The 24531-nt window shown below is 49.4% G+C and overlaps 2 protein-coding genes across 4 annotated transcripts in view; one reads left to right on the forward strand and one right to left on the reverse strand.

The window, feature by feature from the left end:
• Positions 1 to 1365: 1365 nt before the first annotated feature.
• Positions 1366 to 15856, reverse strand: LOC133405583 (interleukin-1 receptor accessory protein-like). 3 transcript variants are annotated; one of them, XM_061682690.1, is made up of 12 exons: positions 15772 to 15856; positions 14560 to 14708; positions 10700 to 10874; positions 9904 to 9987; positions 9581 to 9794; positions 9301 to 9469; positions 9140 to 9211; positions 8172 to 8301; positions 6783 to 6931; positions 6053 to 6196; positions 4488 to 4631; positions 1366 to 2901 (listed from the first exon to the last, which is right to left on the reverse strand). In XM_061682690.1, coding segments are annotated over exons 1-12 (1815 nt in total). In that variant the 5' UTR covers positions 15774 to 15856; the 3' UTR covers positions 1366 to 2518. The 3 variants fall into 3 exon arrangements, with proteins under 3 accessions (XP_061538674.1, XP_061538673.1, XP_061538675.1); XM_061682689.1 differs by having other exon boundaries at positions 9301 to 9794; XM_061682691.1 differs by lacking the exons at positions 10700 to 10874; positions 15772 to 15856 and adding an exon at positions 15452 to 15765 and having other exon boundaries at positions 9301 to 9794.
• Positions 15857 to 15905: 49 nt separating this feature from the next.
• The window catches only part of LOC133405582 (latent-transforming growth factor beta-binding protein 4-like), a 43776-nt gene continuing 35150 nt past the window's right edge, over positions 15906 to 24531 (forward strand). The window contains 4 exon segments of the mRNA XM_061682688.1: positions 15906 to 16082; positions 21821 to 21876; positions 22191 to 22404; positions 23301 to 23467. Coding sequence (XP_061538672.1) covers positions 21852 to 21876; positions 22191 to 22404; positions 23301 to 23467 — 406 coding nt within the window. The 5' untranslated portion in view covers positions 15906 to 16082; positions 21821 to 21851.

The raw sequence follows: 24531 nt of genomic DNA on the forward strand, positions 1-24531 counted from the left end.
ATCGAACTTGTGTCTCCCGTGCGTAGACTCTTCTCGCGAGATCCTCATTCATCGCGATGGTTCAGGCGTATCAACAGAACGCGGGGGAGGAGGTGGAAAATCCATCCATCCATTTTCTTTAGCGGGTCACGGGCGTGCTGGAGCCTATCCCAGCTATCTTCGGGTGAGAGGCGGGGTACACCCCCGACTGGTCGCCAGCCAATCGCAGGGGAAGCATTTCTCGGTTTGGAAGCAACAATGCATGGTGGGAATGTCTTTGCAGATTCCTTAAACCTAATCGATATATATATATATATATATATATATATATATATATATATATTCAATTTCTTGAATTCCCGTTGTTATATATGTTATATGATGATCGAGTGTGCACAAACACGATTCGCGTACCAGATGAGCCCATGACTGAAGCCAGTGCGTGTGCTACCAAGAGTTCTGCGTCGGTGTGACGTTATGTAAACATACGTACACACGTACTTAGCAACATGCTAGAGGTAAAGGCTTCTTTGTACTCGCGCGGACGGCGACCGCGCTGACGTCACTGCGCCTGTCCCACGCGCATTTTGGCTTTATACTCGAGCGCAACCCACGCGCGCAGTTTTGAAAATGTGCTGCAGTTCACCTCCAAGTCGGGGGTGTCGCTACGGCTGCTATTGGCGAGGACCCCGCACGGTGGAGTTTGTGGAACAGCGTCTGCGAGAACGAATGGACTTAGATGACACGTGTAATTATGCTGCAAAATCCATCGAGAAGGCGGCGGCGGGGGCGTAGATGGTATGCGGAACCGAGGGGCACGCCGAGTACGTCGTCATAGCGTGTGACTGAAACGGACCAATCGCGAGAGATGATCTCTGCGGCGTTTGGACGCGCAGCTGCAATTTTTGACGTGTGCGGGTCAAGCTACGCAGACGGGCCCGGCGGGGCAATTCGTCAGTCACGTGATGCGACGCGGGCGTCGTCGACCGCGGGAGTATAAAGAGGCCTTTAGGCACTGATTGAGAAGGTAGCGCATCCGAGGTGAGGCTCAGCCTTTGCGCCCAGGTTGTCCTGATCCCTGTAAAAAATCCTCACAATCTCGATTTCACACATTGTTAGTCGGCAACTGTGATCGTGCCATGGACTGATCGATGATAATTGAGCTTCATCGCAATTGTCTCATGAGGGTCGGTACTCCAGAGTGAATGTTTTTTCTACTTGAAGGAAACATGATGCATTGTACTGTGTGTGTGTGTGTGTGTGTGTGGGATTGGTTAGCACTAACCATACTAAAAAAAAAACAGCTGTGCAATGCAGAAGCCTGTGCAAGGAATAAAACAGAGTGAGCGACACAGGGCAGAATAAAAAAAAAACAAAGCTCGAGACTTTATTTGCATCAATGTTTATTCATAGAACCGAGCACAAACAATTGCCAGGATTGACGTAAATCTGGGGCCAAAAAGGCACCTGATCATATTAGCAAAATATGTTAGAAAGAGCACATATGGAGCTGAGGTTTTAATAGCTTTTGCAGTGTCTAGTGGTGCAAATAATACATTTTATGTTAATCATTGTAAATACCCTTTACACGGGTAGAATCTGTGAATTATTTGAAAAGATGTCTTTCATATTATTGTCCAGTAAATATTTTGCGGGTTCGTTTTCGACAGTGCTTTCCTTTCCACTGTCAAAAGGAAGCTTGACCTTTTCCAACAAAGGTTAAGGAAAGGTGACATAAAGGTGGGGAGCCTCCCCCCCGAGTGCCTCCAGCCGAGAAAGCGACTCCGCCCCGTTTTCAATTTGACCACTTTTCTGACCCATCTCGTGACTAAGCTTAAAAAGAAAAAAAGAAAAAAAACGACACAACCCCCGGGAGCGACGTTTCGGACCGCCAATAGCGGCCTTCCTTGCCTCTGAGGGGTGGCGAAAGCGTCCGTTCGTTCAGCGAGCAAACCGTTTTTTATTCCAAGCCAGTTCCATCCGGAAGGGTGTCGAACGGGGAGTCACATGACACGACTCCTTGGTTTGTACTGGTCGCTTGAGTGTTGTGAAATAAAGGGGAAATGCACAACAAGATCATGTGGCACAAAGTTGACTTTTCTCAGTTGAAGTTGGCTTTTGGAAAGTCTTCATCCTGGCAGTTTTCAAAGGACAAACAAATAAAAATGAAAAAAATGAGTTTCTGGATGGTGTCTGACTGGTTAGCACAGCCGCCTCCCAGTTCTGTGCGGAGTTTGCACGCTCTGCCCGTGCCTGCGTGGCTTTTCTGCGGGTACTTTGGTTTCCTCCTCCATCCCCAAAACACGCCTGGTAGGTTGACTGAAGACTCTAAATTGCCCGTATAATGTGAAAGTCAGTGCGATTGGTTGTTTGTTTCTATGTGCCCTGCGATTGGCTCGCGACCAGTTCAGGGCGTACCTCGCCTCTCGCACGCAGTAAGCTGGGATAGGCACCAGCGCGCCCGTGACCTGAGTGAGGAGAAGCGGTCAAGAAAATGCATGGACGGAGTTTTTGGATAAGCGGCACGGCGAACAAGCGGTCAGAACAAGCGGTCAGACTGACGGCGATTGGCCGTCCTCATAAGCCCCGCCTCCTCGCCCCGGTCGGTGCCCGGCGGCCTCCTGACGGGCAGCTCCAGCCGCAGCTTCTTCCAGAAGCGCGAGGTCGACTCGCGCGATCGCTCGCCGCGCCAGCGCACCGTGGCGAGCGCCACGCGCGCCCTCCTCAGCTCGCGCACCCACTCCTGCCGCCGCACGGGCTCGTACTGGATCAGGATGAGGCGCAGGTGCCCGCCCGCCAGGCCGTCCACGCCCGCCTTGAGCTCCAGCAGGCCCTGGGAACCCCGGCGGGCGTATCCGGGGCCCGGCACCAGCGCCAGGCGCCGGCTGCGAGCCACGAAACGCAGAGTCTCGTCCGTGATGGCTGTCGGGACACCAGAAGAACAACCGCTGCCGCGTGCATTTTGCATGTTTTGCCACACTTTTGAGTTCAATTTGTAAAAGCATTTCGAAAATAAGAACGACTGCCATTCCATGATTTCTCCCAATTTTACAAGATGACAACGTAGGAGGCAAATAAAATGTCGTCGCAATAAATATTCTGAAAGCGACTACAATTTGAAAGTCTTGAAAATGGCAAGATTCAGAACTCCGGTGACGGAAACGAGTTGCGTGTGGAAAGGGTGTGACGTGCAGGAGCGACCCAAAGAAAGAAACCAGAGAGTCAAGCTCAATTCATATGACAGGTACGACAATTGATTGCTTGTCCTGTTAGGTCAAGCAGAATGGAAAATCTGTATCCCTTTTACGCCGGAACGCTTTGACTGTGTTTGAAGCTTCCGCTGTGCTATTCGAATTGAGCTTTATTGAGAATCAGACTCGATCAGTCGAACGGAGCAAAGTTTCGAGAAGGGGGAGAGAAACAAAGACGGAAGACGAAGCACTAATTGTGAACGGGATGAGAGAAGTCAATCGTTACATGATCTCCAACAATCAAACGTTAAATTGCGTGGGGCCAACCAAATTCAAATAGTCGTTCGTTGCATGCCTCATTAATATATGGAAAAAGCGCATGAAATCAAGGTTATGGAATAATTCTGAAATGGTTAAGACAATAATGTGCAGAATAGGTTCAAATCATTTAGAAGACGTGATGTTAGAGAGACTAAAAGGGACATTTTAATGTAAAAACGTCCGAAAATGTCATTGGTTCTTCCCTCAGCTACTTTTCCTTTGAATTTTGTGTTTTCATGCTTTTTTACTTTCATGTACTGAAGTAAAATTACGTTACAAAATAAACGCGGCGGTCTTGGCCATATTCTGCTCCTTCTGCTGTGCACACCTTGGCCACTGGGGGGCGGTCAAAGACAGACATACGGCTGGCTCAAACAAAACTCCTCAGAAGGCCGCAAACAAAACTCAATTACTCTGGAACCTGTCTTCCGATTTTCAAAATCCTTCATGAGTTCTGGTGGTCGTTCCAAGCAAACTCAGCATTTTGACAGACTGTTGTTGTTGGCAAATTTTGTCACAGCGCTCAAAATATCAGCCAGGTCAGTGAACACTAGTTCCTATTTTGGGCGGACGTGAACTGTTCATGAGTTCATTTCTGCCCCATGAACGTCGTCGTGAACGGTTTTCCATTTTCATTGAAGAGTGCGAGTTTTCTCCGCGACTTCCAGGACAAAACCCGTCCAAACACCGCGTACACCGTACGAGCCGCCATAAACGCTGCATTTGGCGACCGATTCGGTGCGGCCGCGCGCATGCACGAGCTGCGTTCGGGGACACTGCGTAAATGGGAGCGAACGTGTTCTTTGTTAGGAAAATTATTCATTTCGTTATACCACTGTACGATCACACTGTCATAACGGGGAATTTATTTTGTTGTGGAATATAAGACGAGTGCCCGTCATACTGTGTTGCATGTTTTTGTTTGCAAATTTGTATTTGTAGGCCAAAGCCTTCACTCCTAAGATTGATGTGTGTGTGTGTGTGTGTTCAACTCACTCCCTCCCGGCAGGCTGTCTCGGTCAAAGATGCACACCGAGTATCCCAAATGGTTCTCCAGGACTCGGCGCAGCGTCCCCAGGACAAACTTCTCCTCCTCGCTGTTTCGGGCGTACGAGATGTACACGTCGAAATCCTTGCTGTCTGCACGCGCACACGCATTAGCGATACACAGGAAACCACTCGACATGACGCAGCCCTCAAAGTCGGGGGAAAAAAAAACAACACGACAACTTTCCTCTGAGGTCTATCGAGCACAAATCAGAACAGCAGATTAACACAAGTGAAATTATGATGATAATTCTAATTACAATATGAACACTAAGTATTGTGACACGCGCAGTAAGTGAAAAGGAAAATCACAGGTGGAATTTGGCCATCGACGCTGTTCCCTCGCAAGTCGCCAGAGGAGGGCCGCGCGATACGGCAAAAGAAAACTAAAAGATCAGGATAGACTTTTCATGTCGTCCCATCTCAAGTATCACCACAATTCTGTCGATTGTTTTTCACACGCCAGTTTTAAAGCTATAAAGGTGCAATTTCGGGCGCCCCCGACTGCAGATATTCGGCATTACAACAAAGCGGTCAGTGACCGCCCGGAGGCGACGGCTCCTCGAAAAGAGGTCGATGCGGTTCATCCGCGGCAATTTTGATGATTCTTTTCATTTACGCAGCAATTATTCGATGATTGTTCGACACTACAAAAACATATTTGTGGTAAGCTTTTGACAACCGCGCTCCGCCCATATTGCTCGGCAGAGAGCCTCATTTCCGTGCCGTCGTTTGCGGGGCATGTATACGGTAGACCACAAACTAAAAAAACCTCAAATACAAAATGCAAAAATACGGCGACATGTTCGAAGAGCTGACAGGCTTAATCGGCATTTTGTCATCTCTCGTAGTGGCTCGGGTGAAAATGACAACCACAAACATGTCGTGGATGGCAGGTTTCAAGCATCTATACCGAAAACTACTTTATTACGAAGTAGTGTAAATAAAAAAAACATGAAAAAGATTATGACAGAAAAAAATCAAACATTTTATACAACAAATGTAGGAAATAAAATGTAACCTAAAGAAAGGGGAAGAAAAAGAAACTGTATTAGGGTGTAAAAGGGTGCAATGTGTAACTCCGACCAGCAGAGGACGCTGCCTAACAAGATGAGATGCGTATTCTAAAAGTGTGGAAGAGCAACACTCGTGTTGCGACGGTGAACGTTGTAAACAAATGTTCTATTTTGGTGTTTTACAGCTAAAACAATCCAAACTGAGACAGACCGAGAAGAATCCTTTCTGCGCCACGCTACTCCAGCCAACGTGGGAGAGGAAAAGGTCGACTCTGATCGGCCGTTGTCGCCGACGTTTCCGCCGCGTCTGTCAAAGCGGATACGCTCACGGCCTATCGCCGGGATCGACCAGAAATTTACCGCGATCATTTCAAGCCGGGGTCTGCCGCGTTTCCAAAATCCCCACGCAAACGAACGCTTCCGAGATTGGCCCAGTCAGAGCGGCGCCCGGTACTTTTCCTTCCCGGTTGCGGCCGACAGAGCGAAGGCGTCGCTCACCCGTGTGCCGCTCGTCCGTGTGGAAGCGGGATCTGTAGAGCAGCAGCAGCTCCAGCCGAAAGACGCGGTAGAGCGCCAAGAGGGCCAGCGACAGCGCCAGGGTCACGGCCAGACCGCAAGCCAGCTCCGGCGACGGCGCCGACGCTGGAGCCCCAAAGAACAAAAAAAAAAAACATTTCACCATTTTCAAAGGCTGAGGATTACGTTTTCGTTCCAGCGCGCCCCGCAAATCCGCGCTTCAACACCCGCCGATTCGCCCATTTGTCCATTTTTGGAGAAATATGAAAAGAGATTTTTTAAATCTGAAATTATAACGGGGGTCAATTATCCGTGGCTTTCGGCTATTTGCCATCCGGTCCGTAGCCCCCGCCAATAGCCACGTTTGTTGCGTTATAGCTGACGGCAGGTGGGAAACATTTTGAGTCCCGCTTGAAAATATTTTCAGGCGAAAATGCCAATCTTCGAAATCGACATAGTTTTGGTGCAGAGGGCTAAAGATCGGAACGAGCGAGAAACAAAGTTTCTTTTGGGTTTTTTTCCTGAGGAAATAAAGCCGACTTTGTTTTGCTGGGTGGGATTGGCTTTATCTGCTGACACAACACAATATTCCCTGGCCCTCGAAATGCTCTGAAACGGCCGACGGTCAACGAGTTGTGTAAAAGCGCCGGAAGACGAGAGCTCTGCGACACTTTCGCCGCCGGCCGAGAAAACCCAGCGAGTCCGTTCTCACCTTCCTCCTCCAGTCGAGCCCTTCGCGTCCGGAATCCTCGCCGGTTCCTCACCGAGCAGTCGTACGTCTCGCCGAGGTCCTCGGAAGCGAAGTCGCGGATCAGCAGGGCGCTCTCCTCGATGCGATCGCCGTGGTCGGAGCGCACGTGCCTGAACACAAGCCGGCGGCGGCGCGGCGGGTCAGCGTTTGGACGAACGTGGCTCCTTTTCTTATCATTTGATCGGTAACGGGAAAGACGCGGGCTTTTTGGAAATCGATTCGTTCGCATGATTGGAGGATTTGAATTCTCGGCGGTTGTTATTCATCAAAAGCTCATCGTTGTTTGTCAGAAAAACAATATTCTGAAGTGATTGATACCTTTCTCCCTTTTAATGTACTTTACCAAATGAAGTTTCAGGACTTCTGATGATTTTGATTCCATTTTTCTTCCTATTTCTCCTCTGGCCGAATTTGCCTTTTCCGTGAAAAGAAACCCGAATGCATCTTGCCACTGGAGAGAGCCTCGTGTTGTTGTTGCTGCGATATCTGTGCCGAGGCGGCCATTTTGCATTCGCACCACAGCAGACGCCGGCACGCCGGACGACCGGTGAGAGCGCCTCTGCCTCGCAGTTCTGAGGACCGGGGTTCAAATCGCGGCCCCGCCTGTGTGGAGTTTGCGTGTTCTCCCCGTGCCTGCGTGGCTTTTCTCCGGGCGCTCCGCTTTCCTCCCGCATCCCAAAAACACGCATGCGAGGTTGATTGACGACTCGAAATTGCCCGCAGGTGATGTGAGTGCGGACGATTGTTTGTCTCGACGTGCCCTGCGATTGGCTGGCGACCGGTTCGGGGTGTACCTGTACCAGGGTGTCGCCCGAAGATAGCACGTGAGGAGAAGCGGTAAAGAAAACGGATGGAGGGACCGTAAATAAATCCGGTTGGATGAAGGAGCATGTATGAATTGGCCCAATTGTCGTAACTATTGCAGCCCTTCATCGTTATCGCGATTGTATCCAGACAAGAGTACTTTAAGGGCTCGAACGAGCAGTCGGCATCGTTGGTGCACGTTTATCCGCAGAGTTTGAAGGGCAGTTTGTCTTTGAGTGGGCCGCCACCATCGCCTCCATCTGTAAAACAGCCTTTACCTCAAATGCCTCAAATTTGAAATCATCGAGAGCTTTTGGAAAGTCGGACTTGAGGTGTCTTTATCGTATCGGATGAAATGATAAGAAAACGACCCTATCGGCCCGGTCGCCAGCCAATCGCGGGGCACGTGTAGGCTAAAAGGCACGTCCGCCCACGGACAATTCCGAGCCGTCGACAAGGTTTTCAAATACCCGGAGGGAACCCACGCGAGGGCTTTACTCCGGCAAATGTGCAAACTCCGCTTAAAAAGTCAAGACGTTTTGCTACCGGTTGCTGGCGGAGAATCTGGGGTCCGCCAGCTGGTCCGCCGCGTAGCCGTCCACGCTCCACCAGATGGACCAGTTGGCCGAGTCCAAGTAGGGGAAGTGTCCTCTGCACACCAGACGCACGTCCGAGCCTGACGGGAAGACAAACGCACTCTCACTCTCAAATACTGTACACCCGTCACCGCCATTACCGACTTAATAGGCACAATTAAAAATACACAAATAAGAGTAGTAGATCAAATGTATTTTTGCATATTGAGTACATGTTAGTAGTTACAGTACTACCGTACATTACTGTATGTTTAAAAGATTAGGAGTAGAACGTGTTTATAAGTGTACGATAGATGTTACGAGGAGACTGAGGAGGTTCGGGCAGCTTTCAAATATGAAAACATTATTCCCAAAATAGGCGGTCGCTACTTCCCAGATTTCACCTATTGCGGGAGTGATCCGGAAGCCAACCCTCGCCGTGAAAAAATATTGACTATTATTATTATTATTACTATTACTATTATGATCACTATGATAGTGACCATTGTCCATGATAAAATAATAATTACAAAAAAACTCTCTGTCACTCTTCTGGCATTTCGCAAGTAGAAATCATTTTGGTCAACATCACTGATCGGGAAAACTTTAGTCTGATTGAACGTCAAGACAGTCCCAAAAAATAATAAGAAGATTGTGTCTTTTTATACTCGTGCTCAGTCAATTGGACTGCATTTTCAGCAAAGCTCGTTCATAGGAAATGATTCGGGACTCTCAAGCGCGCACGGCGGCCGGCCGCGTTCGACATGTTTGCTTTTCAGTGGAAAAACTGAAATTGCATCTTGGGTGCATCGCGAGTGTCTGCCATCCGGCGTGAAAAAGAATCTCAACGTGCTGCAGTCTGTGTTGCACGCGGCCCTGCTCTGAAAACTTCCCTGGGCGCGCGGCGTGCATCACAAGGCGGCAGAGGCGCCCGCTCACCTAGCTTGACGCCGAAGACGTGCTCGGCCGTCGGCTGCAGGATGCTCGGCTCTTTGGGCAGGAAACTGGGCGCTGAACCACACGCGCAAACGCACACCTTTCAATAACATTTGCGTGTGTGCGTGTGCGTCACTGTTTGGGTGTGCGTGCGACGTGCTCACAGACGGCAGTGACGTTGACGCCGCGTGTGAAGCGAAGCGCTCGACCGGCCCTCCGGTAGCGCACCTGGCACCGGTAAACGCCTTGGTAGTGGTCCAGCATGTAGTGGAGCTCCAGGCGGGCGCCGGCCTGCTGGCGGTCGCTCGTCCAGCCCGAAGGCCCCTCGCACTCCTGACACGCACACATACACACGAGCCATCCACCCGCACACACGCAGGTTTGCAGGGCCCCGGCGAGCCATTTTGGGCGATTGCGTGGCGCAGCGTCGCGATCGGTCCTCACGTGGTACCAGGTGACGACGGGCGCGGCGTCAGCCATCTGGCGGGCCTCCCGCCAGTCGGGGCAGTCCAGAACGTCGCCGCCCTGCAAAGGGACGCGCGCCCCGGCGAGCGCCACGGCGACCGGCAAGTCGCATTCCCGGCCACCCTCTGGCGCTGCCCGCGGGCGGCGGACCACGCTCACGCTCGCGGCCATCTCGACGCACTCCGAGCGGTGGCTGGAGGAGGAGCGAAAGGGTCGTCAGAGCAAAGCATTGCGGGATGCGGGGATGCGGGGAGCGTGCGTGCGTGCGTGCGGCGTGCGCGTCTCCGGCGCCGGCTTCTGACCGTAGCTGGCAGACGTAGCGGCCCGCGTCCTCGGCCACCGCCGGCTGAAAGCACAACATGTCGTCCTCTTTGCTCAGACGCGCACTGCGATGCGACAACACAAAACATTATTACAACACGATCAAATTACACTGCCACTACTCAATCACATAACAGCACAACACAATCTATACACAATTACGTTCAAACACAACAAGTGCGTTACAATCCAATCGCTTCACAAGTCAATAGCATGACAACACAATCACGTATCAACGGTACAACACAATGTAACACAATGGCATTACAACAAAACGACATTAATACACAGCGACGCAGTCACATTACAACACAATTGCATTACAACTGCACAAACGCATTTAGACAACACAATCACGTTGCAACAACACATTCACATGCGCCACAAAAACACAAAACACAATCGTGTCACATCATCATCAACAGCGCCCTCTACTGTGCACACAACAACACTACACGCAGCGGAAGAACAAATCGCGTGTCGGGCTAAAATGTCCGAATTTGGTCAGGTTCTTTTTTTCCCCCCCCACAAATGGATGCTATTGGTCAGTTTCCACGTGTGTCTGTTATTTGAGTCAATGATTGACCAATCGCAAAAATTGAAAATGTCTCGCTCTGTTTGACGATGACGCAATGTTAACGTCTCAACAAACGCGCTGTTTTTTGAGGACGTGTGCGCTTTCCGCCCGACGCCGGCGCTTCGTTTTTCCACTCGCACGTAGCGTTGCCGTGCGCACAGTAGATGGCGGCGTTGAAGACGACGACGCTTGTGGTTGACCTGTGTGTGATTGGCTCCAGGTGTTGTCCTGGGAGGAGGCGGTACCACAGCGGGTCGCCTGAGGACGAAAGGTTGGAGAGGGACGGCTGGCGGAAGAGGGGGCACCGCAGCCACGTCGCCTCGCCCTCCAGGACCCGCACGCCTGCGGACTCGCCCCGGTCGTGGCACCGCGCCCCTAAACACGCACGCACGCACGCACACATGAAATACCAAAACACAAGTGCTACGAACGACTCGGTGGTAAGTCAAATTGACTTCTGAATTTTTGTATTTGAATCCAAACGAATTCAAGTCCAGCAGACCCCCACATACTTGCGCTTCAGCACCTCTGCGGATTTTGTAAAATATTTTTGAAAGTTATTTGCTTTTTGTTTTTTGAAATTTACATTTTTCTTTTTTTTTGGGGGGGGGGAGGAGGGGGGACGAAACCCAAAAATGCTTTGTCCCTGCTTCTCCGAGAATGATCGATTATATATACAGCGGGTACAGAAAGTATTCAGACCCCCTTGAATTTGTCACTCTTTGTTATTCATTTATTCCGTTTCTCCAGCTTATCCGAGGTCGGGTCGCGGGGCCGGTAGCTTTAGTAGGGACGCCCAGACTTTCCTCTCCCCAACCACTTCATCCGGCTCTTCCGGGAGGATCCCGAGGCGCTCCCGGGCCGGCCGAAAGACGTCGTCTCTCCGGCGTGTCCCGGGTCGTCCCCTGGGTCTCCTCCCGGCGGGACGTGCCCGAAACACCTCGCCGGGGAGGCGTCCGGGAGGCATCCAAAACAGATGCCCGAGCCGCCTCACCTGGCTCCTCTCAATGCGGAGGAGCAGCGGCTGAAATCTGAGCCCCTCCCGGATGACCGAGCTTCTCAGCCTCTCTCTCAGGGAGAGCCCGGACGCCCTGCGGAGGAAACTCATTTGGGCCGCTCGTGACCACAGGTGAGGGGAGGAACGGAGAGCCACCGGTAAATCGAGAGCTTCGCCTTTCGCCTCAGCTCCTTCTTCACCACGACGGACCGATACAAAGTCCTCACCGGTGCAGACGCCGCACCGATCCGCCTGTCGATCTCCCGTTCCGTTCTTCCCTCGCTCGTGAACGAGACCCCGAGATACTGGAACTCCTCCGCTCGGGGCAGGATCTCATCCCTGACACAGAGAGGGCACGCCACCCTTTTCTGACCGGGGACCACGGTCTCAGATTTGGAGGTGCCGATTCTCATCCCGGCTGCGAACCGCTCCGGTGAGAGTTGGAAATTCCATAAAAGTTATGAACAGAATCGGTGACAAAGGGCAACCTTGGCGGAGTCCGACCCTCACCGGGATCGAGTCCGACTTACTGCCGGATATGCGGACCAAACTCTGACACCGGTCGTACAGGGACCGAACAGCCCGTATCAGGGGGTTCGGCACCCCGTGCTCCCGGAGCACCCCTCACGGGACTCCCCGAGGGACCCGGTCGAACGCCTTCTCCAAGTCCACAAAACACAAGTAGACTGGTTGGGCGAACTCCCACGCACCCTCGAGGACCCTGCCCAGGGTGAAGAGCTGGTCCGCTGTTCCACGGCCATATATTGAACTCGGGTGCTGTCCGTTTCTTCAGATCATCCTTGAGATGGTTCTACACCTTCATTGGAGTCCAGCTGTGTTTGCTTACACTGATTGGACTTGATGAGGAAAGCCACAACCGTGTCTATATAAGACCTTACAGCTCACAGTGCATGTCAGAGCAATTGAGAATCAGGAGGTCAAAGGAACTGCCTGAAGAGCTCCGAGACAGAATGGTGGCAAGGCGCAGAGCTGGCCAAGGTTACAAAAAAAAATTCTGCTGCACTTAAGGTTCCTAAGAACCCAGTGGCCTCCATAATCCTGAAACGGAAGACGTTTTTATCACGACCAGAACCCTTCCTAGAGCCGGCCGTCCGGCCAAACGGAGCGATCGGGGGAGAAGAGCCTCGGTGAGAGAGGTCAAGAAGAACCCAAAGATCACTGTGGCCGAACACCAGAGATGCAGGCGGGAGATGGGAGAAAGTTCTAGAAAGTCAGCCATCGCCGCAGCCCACCGCCCGTCGGGGCTCTATGGCAGAGTGGCCCGACGGAAGCCTCTCGTCGGTGCGAGACGCATGAAAGCCCGCATGGAGTTTGCTAAAAGAAAACACCTGAAGGACTCCAAGATGGTGAGAAATAAGATTCTCTGGTCTGATGAGACCAAGACAGAACTTTTTGGCCATAATTTTAAGCGGCACGTGTGGAGAAAACCGGGCACCGCTCATCATCTGTCCGATAACGGTCCCAACAGTGAAGCACGGCGGTGGCAGCATCACGCCGTGGGGGTGTTTTTCAGCCGCAGGGACAGGGAGACCGGTTGCAATCGAAGGAAAGATGAACGCGGCCAAGTACGGGGATATCCTGGACGAAAACCTGCTCAGAACCTCAGGGCCGAAATGACCGTTTTTGAGTGGCCCCGCCAGAGCCCTGACTTAAACCCAATTGAGCATCTCTGGAAAAGACCTGCAAATGTCTGCCCACCAACATTCACCGTCCAACCTGACAGAACTGGAGAGGATCTGCGAGGAGGAACGGCAGAGGATCCCCAAATCCAGATGTTGCATCAATCCCAAAAAGACTCATGGGTGGGTGCGTCGACTAAATACCGAGCAAAGGGTCTGAATACTTCTGGCTGTGTGATAGTTCAGTTTTTCTTTTTTCATAAATCAGCAAAAATTTCAACAATTGCGTTTTTTCTGTCCGTATGGGGTGCTGTGTCTACATTAATGGGGGAAAATTCACTTCAATGATTTTAACAAATGGCTGCAATATAACAAAGAGTGCAACATTTAAGGGGGCTTTCCGTACCCATCAGTGCCTTGTTAAGGCTTCTTTGTACTCGCGCGGACGGCGACCGCGCTGACGTCACTGCGCCTGTCCCACGCGCATTTGGCCTTTATACTCGAGCGCAACCCACGCGCGCGGTTTTGAAAATGTGCTGCAGTTCACCTCCAAGTCGGGGGTGTAGCTACGGCTGCTATTGGCGAGGACCCCACGCGGTGGAGTTTGTGGAACAGCGTCTGCGAGAACGAATGGACTTAGATGACACGTGTAATTATGCTGCAAAATCCATCGAGAAGGCGGCGGCGTAGATGGTATGCGGAACCGAGGGGGGGCACGGCGAGTACGTCGTCATAGCGTGTGACGAAAACGCACCAACCAGCGACAATTTTTGACGTGTGCGAGTCAAGCTACCCAGACGGGCCGGGCGGGGCAATTCGTCGGTCACGTGACGCAACGCGGGCGTCGCCGTTCGCGCGAGTACAAAGAGGCCTTTCGGCTTTCATTTTGAAGTTGGCCTCCGCAGCTCATCGGAGGCTCCCGGCCCGAACGATCGCCGCGGCGGCCGGCCCGACCTCGACACTTTCTATTCCGTCTCGTACCGTCGCCCCAAATCGTGCTCAGTCGTCATCGATCGGTCATTGCGAAACGGCGCTAGGTCATCAGCGTTAGCGGCGAGCAACTTTTCCGAGGCGCCTCGATCGGCAAAAATGAATCCGCACGATTGCCTTTGATGCCGAGAGCCTGACACGGTTGCGGTCTTGACCGATCCATTTTGGACAAACTGTAAGGGAATGCGCTAGCTAGCTAGTAGCGACATTAGCTGTGACATCACTTCCTCACTTTCGTCAGAAGGAGGGGCAGTTTGACGTCACATTGATGCGATTTTTGCACGCAGAATGACGTCAAAATGGTGGCCCAATGTGGTGTTTGAAAAGTATTTTGGGAATAAAGACTTTGTAGATTGAAATAAACGGCATGAGATAAAGAGGCCACGGACATTTACAATATAACAACAAGTTTCGACATGCAGGCTTTACTTGCGCTTTAACGCAGGCTCGCGTCCGTGTCCGTTTTCAGTCGAAGCAACGGCAGCGGGCGGCGGGCGGGCGCCCGGCGGCTCGGCGGACGCCCGGAGGTCCGCCGTCACCGTGGCGACCAGCACAGACACCAGGAGGAAGACGCAGGATGTCCTACACACAGATTGGGCGTCACTTTCCCTTGCGAACGCGACATGTGCGTTCGTACGAGGTGTGTTCGAGCGTGTCGACTCTCCTCATTACGAGACGGACGATAAACGAGCCGGAGCGGACGATCGTTTGTCCTCCGTGACGACTCCTCCCCGTCGTTGTCATCATCACGTGACAAAAAACGGCGAGTGACCAAAAGTGATTGTCAAGTGAACGCTTCACCAAATTTCCAATCATATTGCAATATTTTCCCTTACAAAATAGAAGTGTTGTTATGCCTTATTTCTTGAAAAAAAGTTTTCCCCAAAAAATAAGATGAAAAGAAAATACGACTTGCTTCCCATAAAGTCCATTTGTGATGATTTTCTGGAAATTTTTCTCATCCAATCAAAAATGGCTCTCCTCGGTTAAGATTGACCTTTGCCCCCAATTCTGCCTTTTTTCCCCTTGGTTTTCGAACATTTACTTCGGAACAGTTTGGATTTCGCTGTTATGTACGTATGCATTGTACGTCCACTATGTTGTGTCGATTTGAATCATTTCAGTCCCGCTTTGTCAAATTTTCAAAGCTCAACCACATTTCTGCCGAACACCGAGGCCTCCGACGATAGTCGCCCTTTTAATCGTGCTCAGGATGGCGATACTTGACGAGCAAAGATCGCGTTTTGCAGGTGCTACTACTTGGTTTCAAAAGACAAATTCCATTTATATTCTTACTCTGTATTTGCGTGGGTGTGCGTACGTACCAGTCAACTAACCCGTCGGTAACATGATGTGATTCCTTTTGTCACATTTAGCACACAAGTTGCCCATTCGCAGAGTGAAAGCGAAACGCGTCCTTTTCTCAACGCTGGTGGACAATAAAGATGTGGAAAGGTTTTGGCTGATCACATCCACCCTGAACTAAATCCTAATGTATAATGCGACAAGCGACATAGCTTAAGTGTACATGAAAACGCACCCATCTCATTAAAACTCCATCTTGTCAAGACCATTGAAAGCAGAACAGTGTGAGAGCGGTGCCGGAGAGCAGAAGAAGACAAAAGCAAATTGTTTGTTGCCTTACATGAGCGCGAGTCGCGAGCATGTGTCCGGACGGGAACGGAACCGAACACAAGCGACCGAGGAGTTCGGCGAGCCGCCGACGCTTGGCGCGTCACGCGCGCATGCGCACTCGGGCGCCCACGAGCTGGGCCATTTTGGGTTCCGAGCGCCAAATGGCGTTGGAAGTTGCGCAAGTGGGCGCTCGGGAAGTGTCGCAAGTTCCTGTGCGCTTGCGAGTTGCGACGCCCGTTGCCCGCTGACGGCACACGACACGCGCCCGCCGACGTCTCCCTCTCGTGGCGGCGAGGAGTCCTGCACGCCGAAGGACTGAAGGTCTGCTATTTGTTGCATTGTTGTCATCGCGTTCCCCCTTAAAACGGCTTCATTAACGCGGATTTACTCTACGTCATTTCTCTCATTACACAATTGGCTAATTGTGTGAGTGTTCAGAAACAATGCCGTTATTTCAGAAATAAGCAATTATACATGTCCGCTACGTTCAACAATGATGTATTTATTGTACAGTGCTTAGCTTGTCTCCAATAATTAGTGCCGCTCATTCCACTTTTTGGGCGCAGTCGTGAGCGTCGGTCACCGCCCTTGCTGGCTTCCTATTGGCCGAGTCGCTCGCGTTCCTATTGGCCCGCCCGCACGCACTCGCGTGCCCCCTTTCACACCCCGACGGGTGAGTTTCAAGCTCGCCGCACTTTGCAACCGGAATCTCCTCCCGACATGCGCGTGCTCCTGCTCTGCGTGTGCTGCACGACGACGTGGATGCTCGGCGCGCACGCCAGCCGACGGGCACCGGAGCCGACACCGGGAGCGGACGCGGAGGCCGGCGGAGGAACGGAGGCGGGAGGCGGGGCCGCCCGGGAAAGGGAGGTCAGCGTCCAAACATTTGCCACAACTCGCCTGTTGTTTTCTGTACCTTTGATCCTACGAGTGACGTGACGTCGCCTTCTCACGTTCAAATCATTTGACGACGTCGACCAGTTCAGGGTGTCGTCAGCTGGGATAGGCTCCGGCGCACCGCGACCCGAACCAGGATAAATGGATGGATGGATGGAATGTGTTTGGTAGGCTGCAACTTCGAGAAAAGTCAGCCCCCCGAAGAACTTTGCGAGACGTTGTCTACCATGGGGAGACCCAGCCCAAAAGGTTTCGACCGGCCGTGACTGAAGAGAGTCTGCCATTTCGGTCCAGCCTCGCTTAGCCTCACTTGCGCCAACAATATTTTTCCTCTTTTAAAGGGTTTCAGGCCCAGCGTGAAAACACGTTAATTTTGCAACTTGAAATGTGGTAGACGTATCCATTACGAGTAGAAACAGTCTCTGGAAATAATGTTTGACAACACACAGGAAGTCTGCACCCAACGGGATTGTTTTTTTTCTTGTCAGTTTTTTTCTTTTTTAAAGATGTGGCTTTTGGGAGACATGACTATCATGAGTAGACCCACCCAAAAGTCTCAAGAAGCCACGGAAGACAGGAAGTCTTCCATTTTGCTTCACTTGTATTCAACCGTATTTTTCTTTTTTAATCACTGCCTTCAAAAGCCGTCAATGGCAGTGAATGAGTTAAAGGAATTCATCCCCTGAAGCTTCTTTGTCTTAGCAACATGGAATTTGGGAGGCATGTCTGTCATGAGTAGACCCACAAAAAAGTCTTAAGAAACCATTTCCGAAAGCACACAGAAAGTCTGCCGTTTTGGTTGGAATTGGCCATTTTAGGCTCATTTGGTTAAGTTTAGCCCAACCAGGGAAAAAACACAAAAAATATCAGCCCCCGCAGCCTGTTAAACTTAGCAACATAAAACTTGGTAGATATGTCTATCGTGAGGGGTCCCACAAAAAAGTCTCTCGAAGCTGTACCCGAAAACACACGGAGAATCTGCCATTTCCAGGTAATTTCCCGATTTTGTCCCATTGCGACCAAATGTGGTCAAACGGGACCTCGGATGGAGTGTGTTTATCCCAATTGCGTCGGCGACAAATCAGCAGCTTCTCAGTGTTACAATGCTGACACCGCTGGAATGCGACGCATCCTGTGAGTTCGCGAGTGTCCGCAGTCACACACGCGCGCTGATGTTCAACTGATGGAGGCTCAGGTCAACGTGCACGCACACACACAAAGTCACCTCGCAGAAAGTCAGCGAAAGAAACTGTGACGTGTTCACTTATCGTTTATAACGCATGCAATATAAAAAGACAAATGCAAATGTAGATGTCAAATATTTCGCTTTGCTTCACACTGACAAGTGTTCCTAATGTTTTGGCCAATGAGATGATCATTTGTGATGGAGGGCAAAGGGAGCCAAAATGTTTCTGGCGGCCCGTTTCGTACGTTAATCCGGCTCACTTAGCATTTTGCTCAGTAAGACTCCTGTAATTATTATTATTATTTTTTTTTGCTTTCATTTAGCAGACCCCCCCCGGAAAACAAATCAAATAAATTAACTCTCATGTATTGATTATTTTATCTTAAGTTTCAGTAATTCATATTATGAAATAATCGGTTAGTTAATGAAATGGAAATAATCAAATAAAAACTACTAGTAAAATAAACAGTTTGTAAATACAGTTAACGTTTATTTGTTTAAATAATTAAATGATCCTAAATACATAATATAGTAGTATATATATATAGTGTATATACTGTATAATATGTGATAGTATGCTGGAATTAAATTGAACTTTTAAGAACATTTATTAATATATTATGTGATACATAATGCATATTATAACTATAGTTTATCTGATATTAAATGCTTTTTTAATAAAAAATGAATGTTATATTTTATAATTTTACAAATGCATTTAACAACTATTTGATTAATGAGCACCATTATATTCAAAACAAAAATGGATTAAATTATTGTCATAAACAATATTTTATACAGTATGCAGTACATCCTCCATCAATTATTTATGTTATGAAATAATTGGTGACATCTGTGGATATACTTAAACACGTAAAACATGAGAATAAATTGTATTAGAATTGAAGTAAAGAATTGGACATCGAGGTTGAACAATGATTTATGACAATCGACTGGTCCGAGTCCAACATGCCTACAAACGCACAGGAAGTCTGCCATTTTGGTTTGAAGCAGAGATTTTAGGCTCAAACGGCTCAGGTCCGCCCAACCAGATTAACAACAAAAAAATAAAATAAAATAAAATAAATCGTCCAGTTAGTATTAACAATATGAATTTTGGACATGTCAGTCATGAGTAGACCCACCCAAGAATCTCAAGACAGGAAATCTGCTATTTTAGTTTGAAGCGACCATTTTAGGATCAGTTGTGCCCAACCATACATTATTATTTTTTTTTTAATAATTCAGCCCATGAAGCCAGTGTGACTCAGGCATGCTTACCAAATTCTGTGTACATGCCTAAAAAGACGCAGGAAGTCTGTGCTTTTGGTTCAAAGCAACGGCGTCGCTTGAATTCCATGTGAATTGAAGCATATGTTTCACATGAAAGATGTTGTTCTCCTTCGTTCCACAGACACATATCCACATACAGTGCTAGCTTGACTTTCAAGTGCGAAAACCTACCGATTTTTCCAATTGCTTGGTCGTTTTTGTATTCTTTTTTAGCGCTGTGCTGCGAGACAAAATTTGAATGGCGAACAAACGTCAGATACAACGCCGCACGAGTGAAGTGACAACCTTTGGTTTGCAGTCGTAAACGTAATAGTGCCATGTTTGCGCCACCATTCAAGTTTTTGATCAACTTTGCCAAAAACGACAGAGGAGCGTCTGTAAGTGATTTTTAAGACACTGTTAGATTTGTAATGTACATATAACATGATGTATGAGTGAGCTGAATGCTAGTTAGCATTTTTTTTTTTTTTAAACCAAGAATAGTAATCGCCAGCGCGCAATTGCTGATCGCGATTCCTAACGTTTAGCATCAGCTAAGTTTGTTGTTGTCTCAAATTCTGTACACCGAATTTATACCATACGCACAGTACAAACATATGCAGTCTACGGATAGAAGTCCATTCCTCATCAATGAAAAAAATGCACGTTCCTACTAAAAAAAAAAAAAAAAGAACATTTTTTTTTTTTTTTTTTTATGTTTTAGGGGAGGGGTGGTGGGCCTGGACAATTACTCAATGGAATAGTTGATAGGATAATCCATCCATCCATCCATTTTCTGAGCCGCTTCTCCTCACGCAGTCACATTCACAACTAGTGGGAATTTAGAGACTTCAATCAATCTCCTATGCATGTTTTTGGCATGGGGGAGGAAACCGGAGTGCCCGGAGAAAACCCACACAGGCGGGGCCGGGGATTGAACCCCGGTCCTCAGCACTGTGAGGCAGACACTCTAACCATTCGTCTGCCGTGCCGCCGACAGGATAATCAATTCTAAAAATATTCGATCGTGACAGCCACGCCGAAGACGTGCATAGACTGAGAACTATGTAGGGCTGAATTATGGAAATTCCCAATGCCCAATCGGCATTCATATTGACAGTAACTAATGACTAGCGAATCACAATCGAATCGTTACAACTTGAACTATTCCGAAATATTGTCATTTTCCAACAAATGAAAATCCAATTTAATTTCAGTGGACCTCTGCATACCCGCGTTTGGGCATCGAAGGAGTCACCTATTCACCGACTTCTTTTCAATTTAAAAAAACAAACAAAAAACATTTTCTTTTTTTTCAAATTTTTTTTTCTGTTTGTTTTTCCCCCTGGGGGGGGGGGGGGGGGGCAATCCTGAATTCAAGTTTTTAAAAAAATATATATTTGCACAATAAAGTAAAGAAGTTATTCTTTGATTTGTTTTGCTTCAAACGTGAAAATTCGGATTTGTTTTTCTTTTTTTTTTTCTTACAATAAATCAAAGAGGGAAAGAGAGGTGTGCTGGTTTTCACATCTGTTTTTATGTTTCCTTGTATTATTCTATGTCACAATTCATACTGTATGACCAGGTTCCCCAAAAATCGTGCAGCCTCGTCGGAACAATTTTGTGTCTTTACCGTTATTCTGATGACATAGCGACAAGAGTGTTATGGCTTTAAGGAGTATTTCGGATCATTTATGAACTTGTATTTTCAGAGTTTGAAGGGCAACAGGTGTCAATTGTGCAACTCACACCATCTTTGTCTTCTTTACCGTGACGCTTTTTGTATTTACCGTTATGCAAGAAGTGTATTTCATTGGCCCACCACAATTGGCTCTGTCATCAAGGATTGCCTTTACTACGCATCCATCCATTTCCCGTAGCGCTTCTCCTCACACGGGTCACCGATCTCAGCTGACTCTGGGCGAGAGGCGGGGCCCACCCTGAACTGGTCGCCGGGCCAATCGCAGTGCCTTTGCTCTGAAAAACTAAAATTGGAAATCGTCAAGAACTTTTCGAAAATAGGACTTTAAGCGTGGGAGATATTTACCCAGAGAAAACCAAGGCGGCGTCAAAAAATGAAATTTTATTTGTCTTTAGCGTTATTGATCCGATGTGAAAATGGATCAGATTTTGTAACCTTTGACAGAACAAAATGTGATAATAATTGATAATTAAAATTCAAGCGCCGTTGAACGCAGTGACAAAGATGCGTGTGCGTGTGTGTTTGCGCGCGCACAATAGGAGCAAGGCACCGTGAGTAATTTTGAAATCCTCGGCGAGAGGTGGCGTCCTCTCTCATGCTGACACGCTTTTTTTGCGGCGCTTCCCGGTCGGCGCGACTCGAGCTAACGTCAACAACGCGCAAACGGGACCAACCAAACGCTTCCGCTGGCCCGTCCGCCCCTTTTTCGTCCGTTAGCGTCCACGTGCTAACGTTGACTTCAGACAACATTTTGGGTGGGACGAGGTCACGGCGAGGTCGCGACGAGGTCGTCGCCGGTCGCGTTCACGAAGCCGAGGACGAACACACGTGAGCGTGAGGACGGCCGGAATCTCCGAAGTGCGAGGCAGACGCGCTGACCCCGAGGTCGCCGTTTTGCCGCCTCGTCACCTTCGTAACGGTCGCCTCCGTCAGCTCTCGCCCGCTTTGAACGATCGTCATATTTGCTCATAGAAAAATCACATTGTCAACGTGTGTGCGCAGATGGGGCGCGTGTGCAGATCCGGTAGCGAGGATGAAGACCAGCACGTGTGTCAAATGTGAGTACACGCATCCAAGATGGCCGCCACACCCGCGTTCATCATTTCCTGTCCCTTAACGCACGTGTGCGTGCGTGCGTTGGTGCGTGTGCGCGCGCACCTGTGCAAACGCAGCGTCGATTACGTTTGCCATAAGTGACTCTAAAAGAATCAACATGTTGTAGGACTGGCGTGTCACATTTCGATTCTTAACACATTAAAGGCACACACGCGATTGTGCTAATGATTTTTTCTTCTTCCTTTTGTCCTTTGTCTCCTTTCCTCTTTTCCTTCTCTCCTCCATCCTCGTCTCTTCTCCTCGTGTCCTCCCGCAGGGCGTTGTCCCCCTCGTTGCCGCGGCGCCCCCCGGTGTCCGAAAGGCGTCTGCGAGGTTTCCACGGCGACGCCATCACCCGCCAATCAGCTCACCCCGCCCACTGCTTTGAGTCCGCACCCGAGTCCCGAATCGGAGGACTCCGGACCGCCGTCGGACCGACCGAAGCTGGGGGCTAATCTTTCAGCGGGAGCGGCAAAGACGACTTTTCTCAGGTGAAGATTCCAACGGAAATTGAGGAAATCTCGAGGAAGACGTTTACGATCCGAATGTTGACTGCTGAACGGACGTCAAAATACTTGCGGGAGACCGCAAACGATTCACGCGTGATCAGCGCTAATGCTAATGCTAATGCTAATGCTAAACAAAGATCTCAGAAAGCCACTTAGAAAGGCTACTAGCCCGGAAATCCTAAATATTTAATATGATATGGGGTCATTGTCATATAAATGGGTTCATAATGGTGAAGACGCTTTGGGGGAGGGACGTTTTTCTCGTTGAGCATTTATTTTTATTTGTTTTTTATTTTTCCTCCGCCTTGGTTTTATATGTATAAATGTCTCTCCCATGCTGAAAGAGCCTCGCTCGAAGTCCCACTTTCAGAACGTTACTGATGATTTCAAGTTTTATTCCATAACAGTGAAGACAAGTGATGAATGCACGAATTTCGTGGCAGTCAACTGACCAAGAAGATTTCTTCAGCTTATGTGGGGAAAAATCCTAACCCACGATAACGACTTCAATTTTGCCACAGAACAGAGCAACAGATGGTGGCGGCCCACTGAAATACACTTCTTTGCATAACAGTCAAGACAATACTGCATCACGCTAAAGATATAAACATCCACCCATCCGTCCGTTTTCTGAGCCGCTTCTCCTCACGCGGGTCGCGGGCGTGCCGGAGCCCATCCCGGCTGTCGTCGGGCGAGAGGCGGGGTACGCCTGATTAGCTGATTAGCAAGAAATTGCTCAATGCGAAATGCAGCCAATTAGAACAGCTAGGTCCTTGTCTGGAAACGCAATGCTAAATATTCGTTTTTTTTGCTCGATTGGCCCTGCGACAAGTTTTTTTTTTTTTTTTAAATCGATTGTGAATATCATATCTCGACAGTCTGCGTGAGGCTCAGGCCGTCCTGATGAAGAAGACGGCGGCAGGAAGAAGAGACAAGATGGCCGCCATCCTGATGAAGCACATCGAGAAGGAAAAGAAGAAGCTCGAAGTCCACAAGTCGTTCTCCCGCGACGGCGACGTCGCCGTAGGCGCCGACGCCGTCGCAGGTAACGTCATGCTAACGTCATCAAATGACGCCACCGGCGGCCAACTCGTCGGTTTTACCGGCTGCGATTTGCTTGATGCGTTAGCTCAGCTGCCATATTTCATGTGGCAGATATGCTTGTAAACTCGTGCCAGTAAATGGACTGAACTTCATAAAGCGGCAGCCTACAAAGTGCGCAAAATGGAACGCCTCGCAGTCACACACACACACACACACCATCCATCCATTTTCTACCGCTTATCCGAACACAGGAGGAGACCCCGGGGACGACCCAGGACACGCCGGAGGGACTTGGTCCTTCGGCTGGCCTGGGAACGCCTCGGGATCCCCGGAAAGACCTGGATGAAGCGGCTGGGGAGAGGGAAGTCTGGGCGTCCCTGCTAAAGCTGCTGCCCACGCGACCCCCCCCCCCCCCCCCCCTCCCACACACACACGCACACACCAAAACATATATACCACCATATATATTTGTCTGCGATTGGCTGGCGACCAGTTGAGGGCGTACCCCGCCTCTCGCCCGAAGATATCTGCGATAGGCTCCAGCACGCCCGCGACGCGCGTGAGGATAAAGCGGTACGGGAAATGGATGGATGGATGGATGGATGGATGGATGGATTCCATGCGTTAATGCCCATATGCAGGATATTTCATTGTTTATCATTGCGGTAGCAGTTTTCCACGCATTGGCACCGGCATCTTTAAACACTCAGGCAAGCGTTAGAAATGTGTGTTTTCCTTTCTCCAAATCATGTAAATAGATATCCTTTTTCTTTTATACTCCGTGTTGTTGTTCGTTTGACCATTTTATATGACCAATATACAGTATTTTGTCGACGTCCGTTCCCGTGATGTCATTTTATAAACAAGTTCCAGTGACCTAATGTGTGTTTGTGCATGTGGATGTGTGTGCGTTTGTATGTTTATCTTGTAAGAATGCCGCTAAGCTAATCACGCTAACATCCGCACAGCACGCATTTGTAGCGTTTCACCTCCTGTGCGTTATTTTCTGTAATCAGGAATGTGCAGATATGCTCCTGATGATTGACATAATGCACACACACTGAA

The sequence above is a fragment of the Phycodurus eques genome, chromosome 7 (assembly GCF_024500275.1).
Source record: "Phycodurus eques isolate BA_2022a chromosome 7, UOR_Pequ_1.1, whole genome shotgun sequence".
Classification (NCBI taxonomy): Eukaryota; Metazoa; Chordata; class Actinopteri; order Syngnathiformes; family Syngnathidae; genus Phycodurus; species Phycodurus eques.

Excerpts from the sequence above, each read along its gene's own strand:
- LOC133405583 (XM_061682689.1), bottom strand. Across the intron at positions 6,932-8,171 it reads AGATTCTCCGCCAGCAACCG|GCACGTGCGCTCCGACCACG; the intron begins GTAGCAAAACGT and ends GCTTGTGTTCAG. Across the intron at positions 2,902-4,487 it reads AGACAGCCTGCCGGGAGGGA|CCATCACGGACGAGACTCTG; the intron begins GTGAGTTGAACA and ends GTGTCCCGACAG.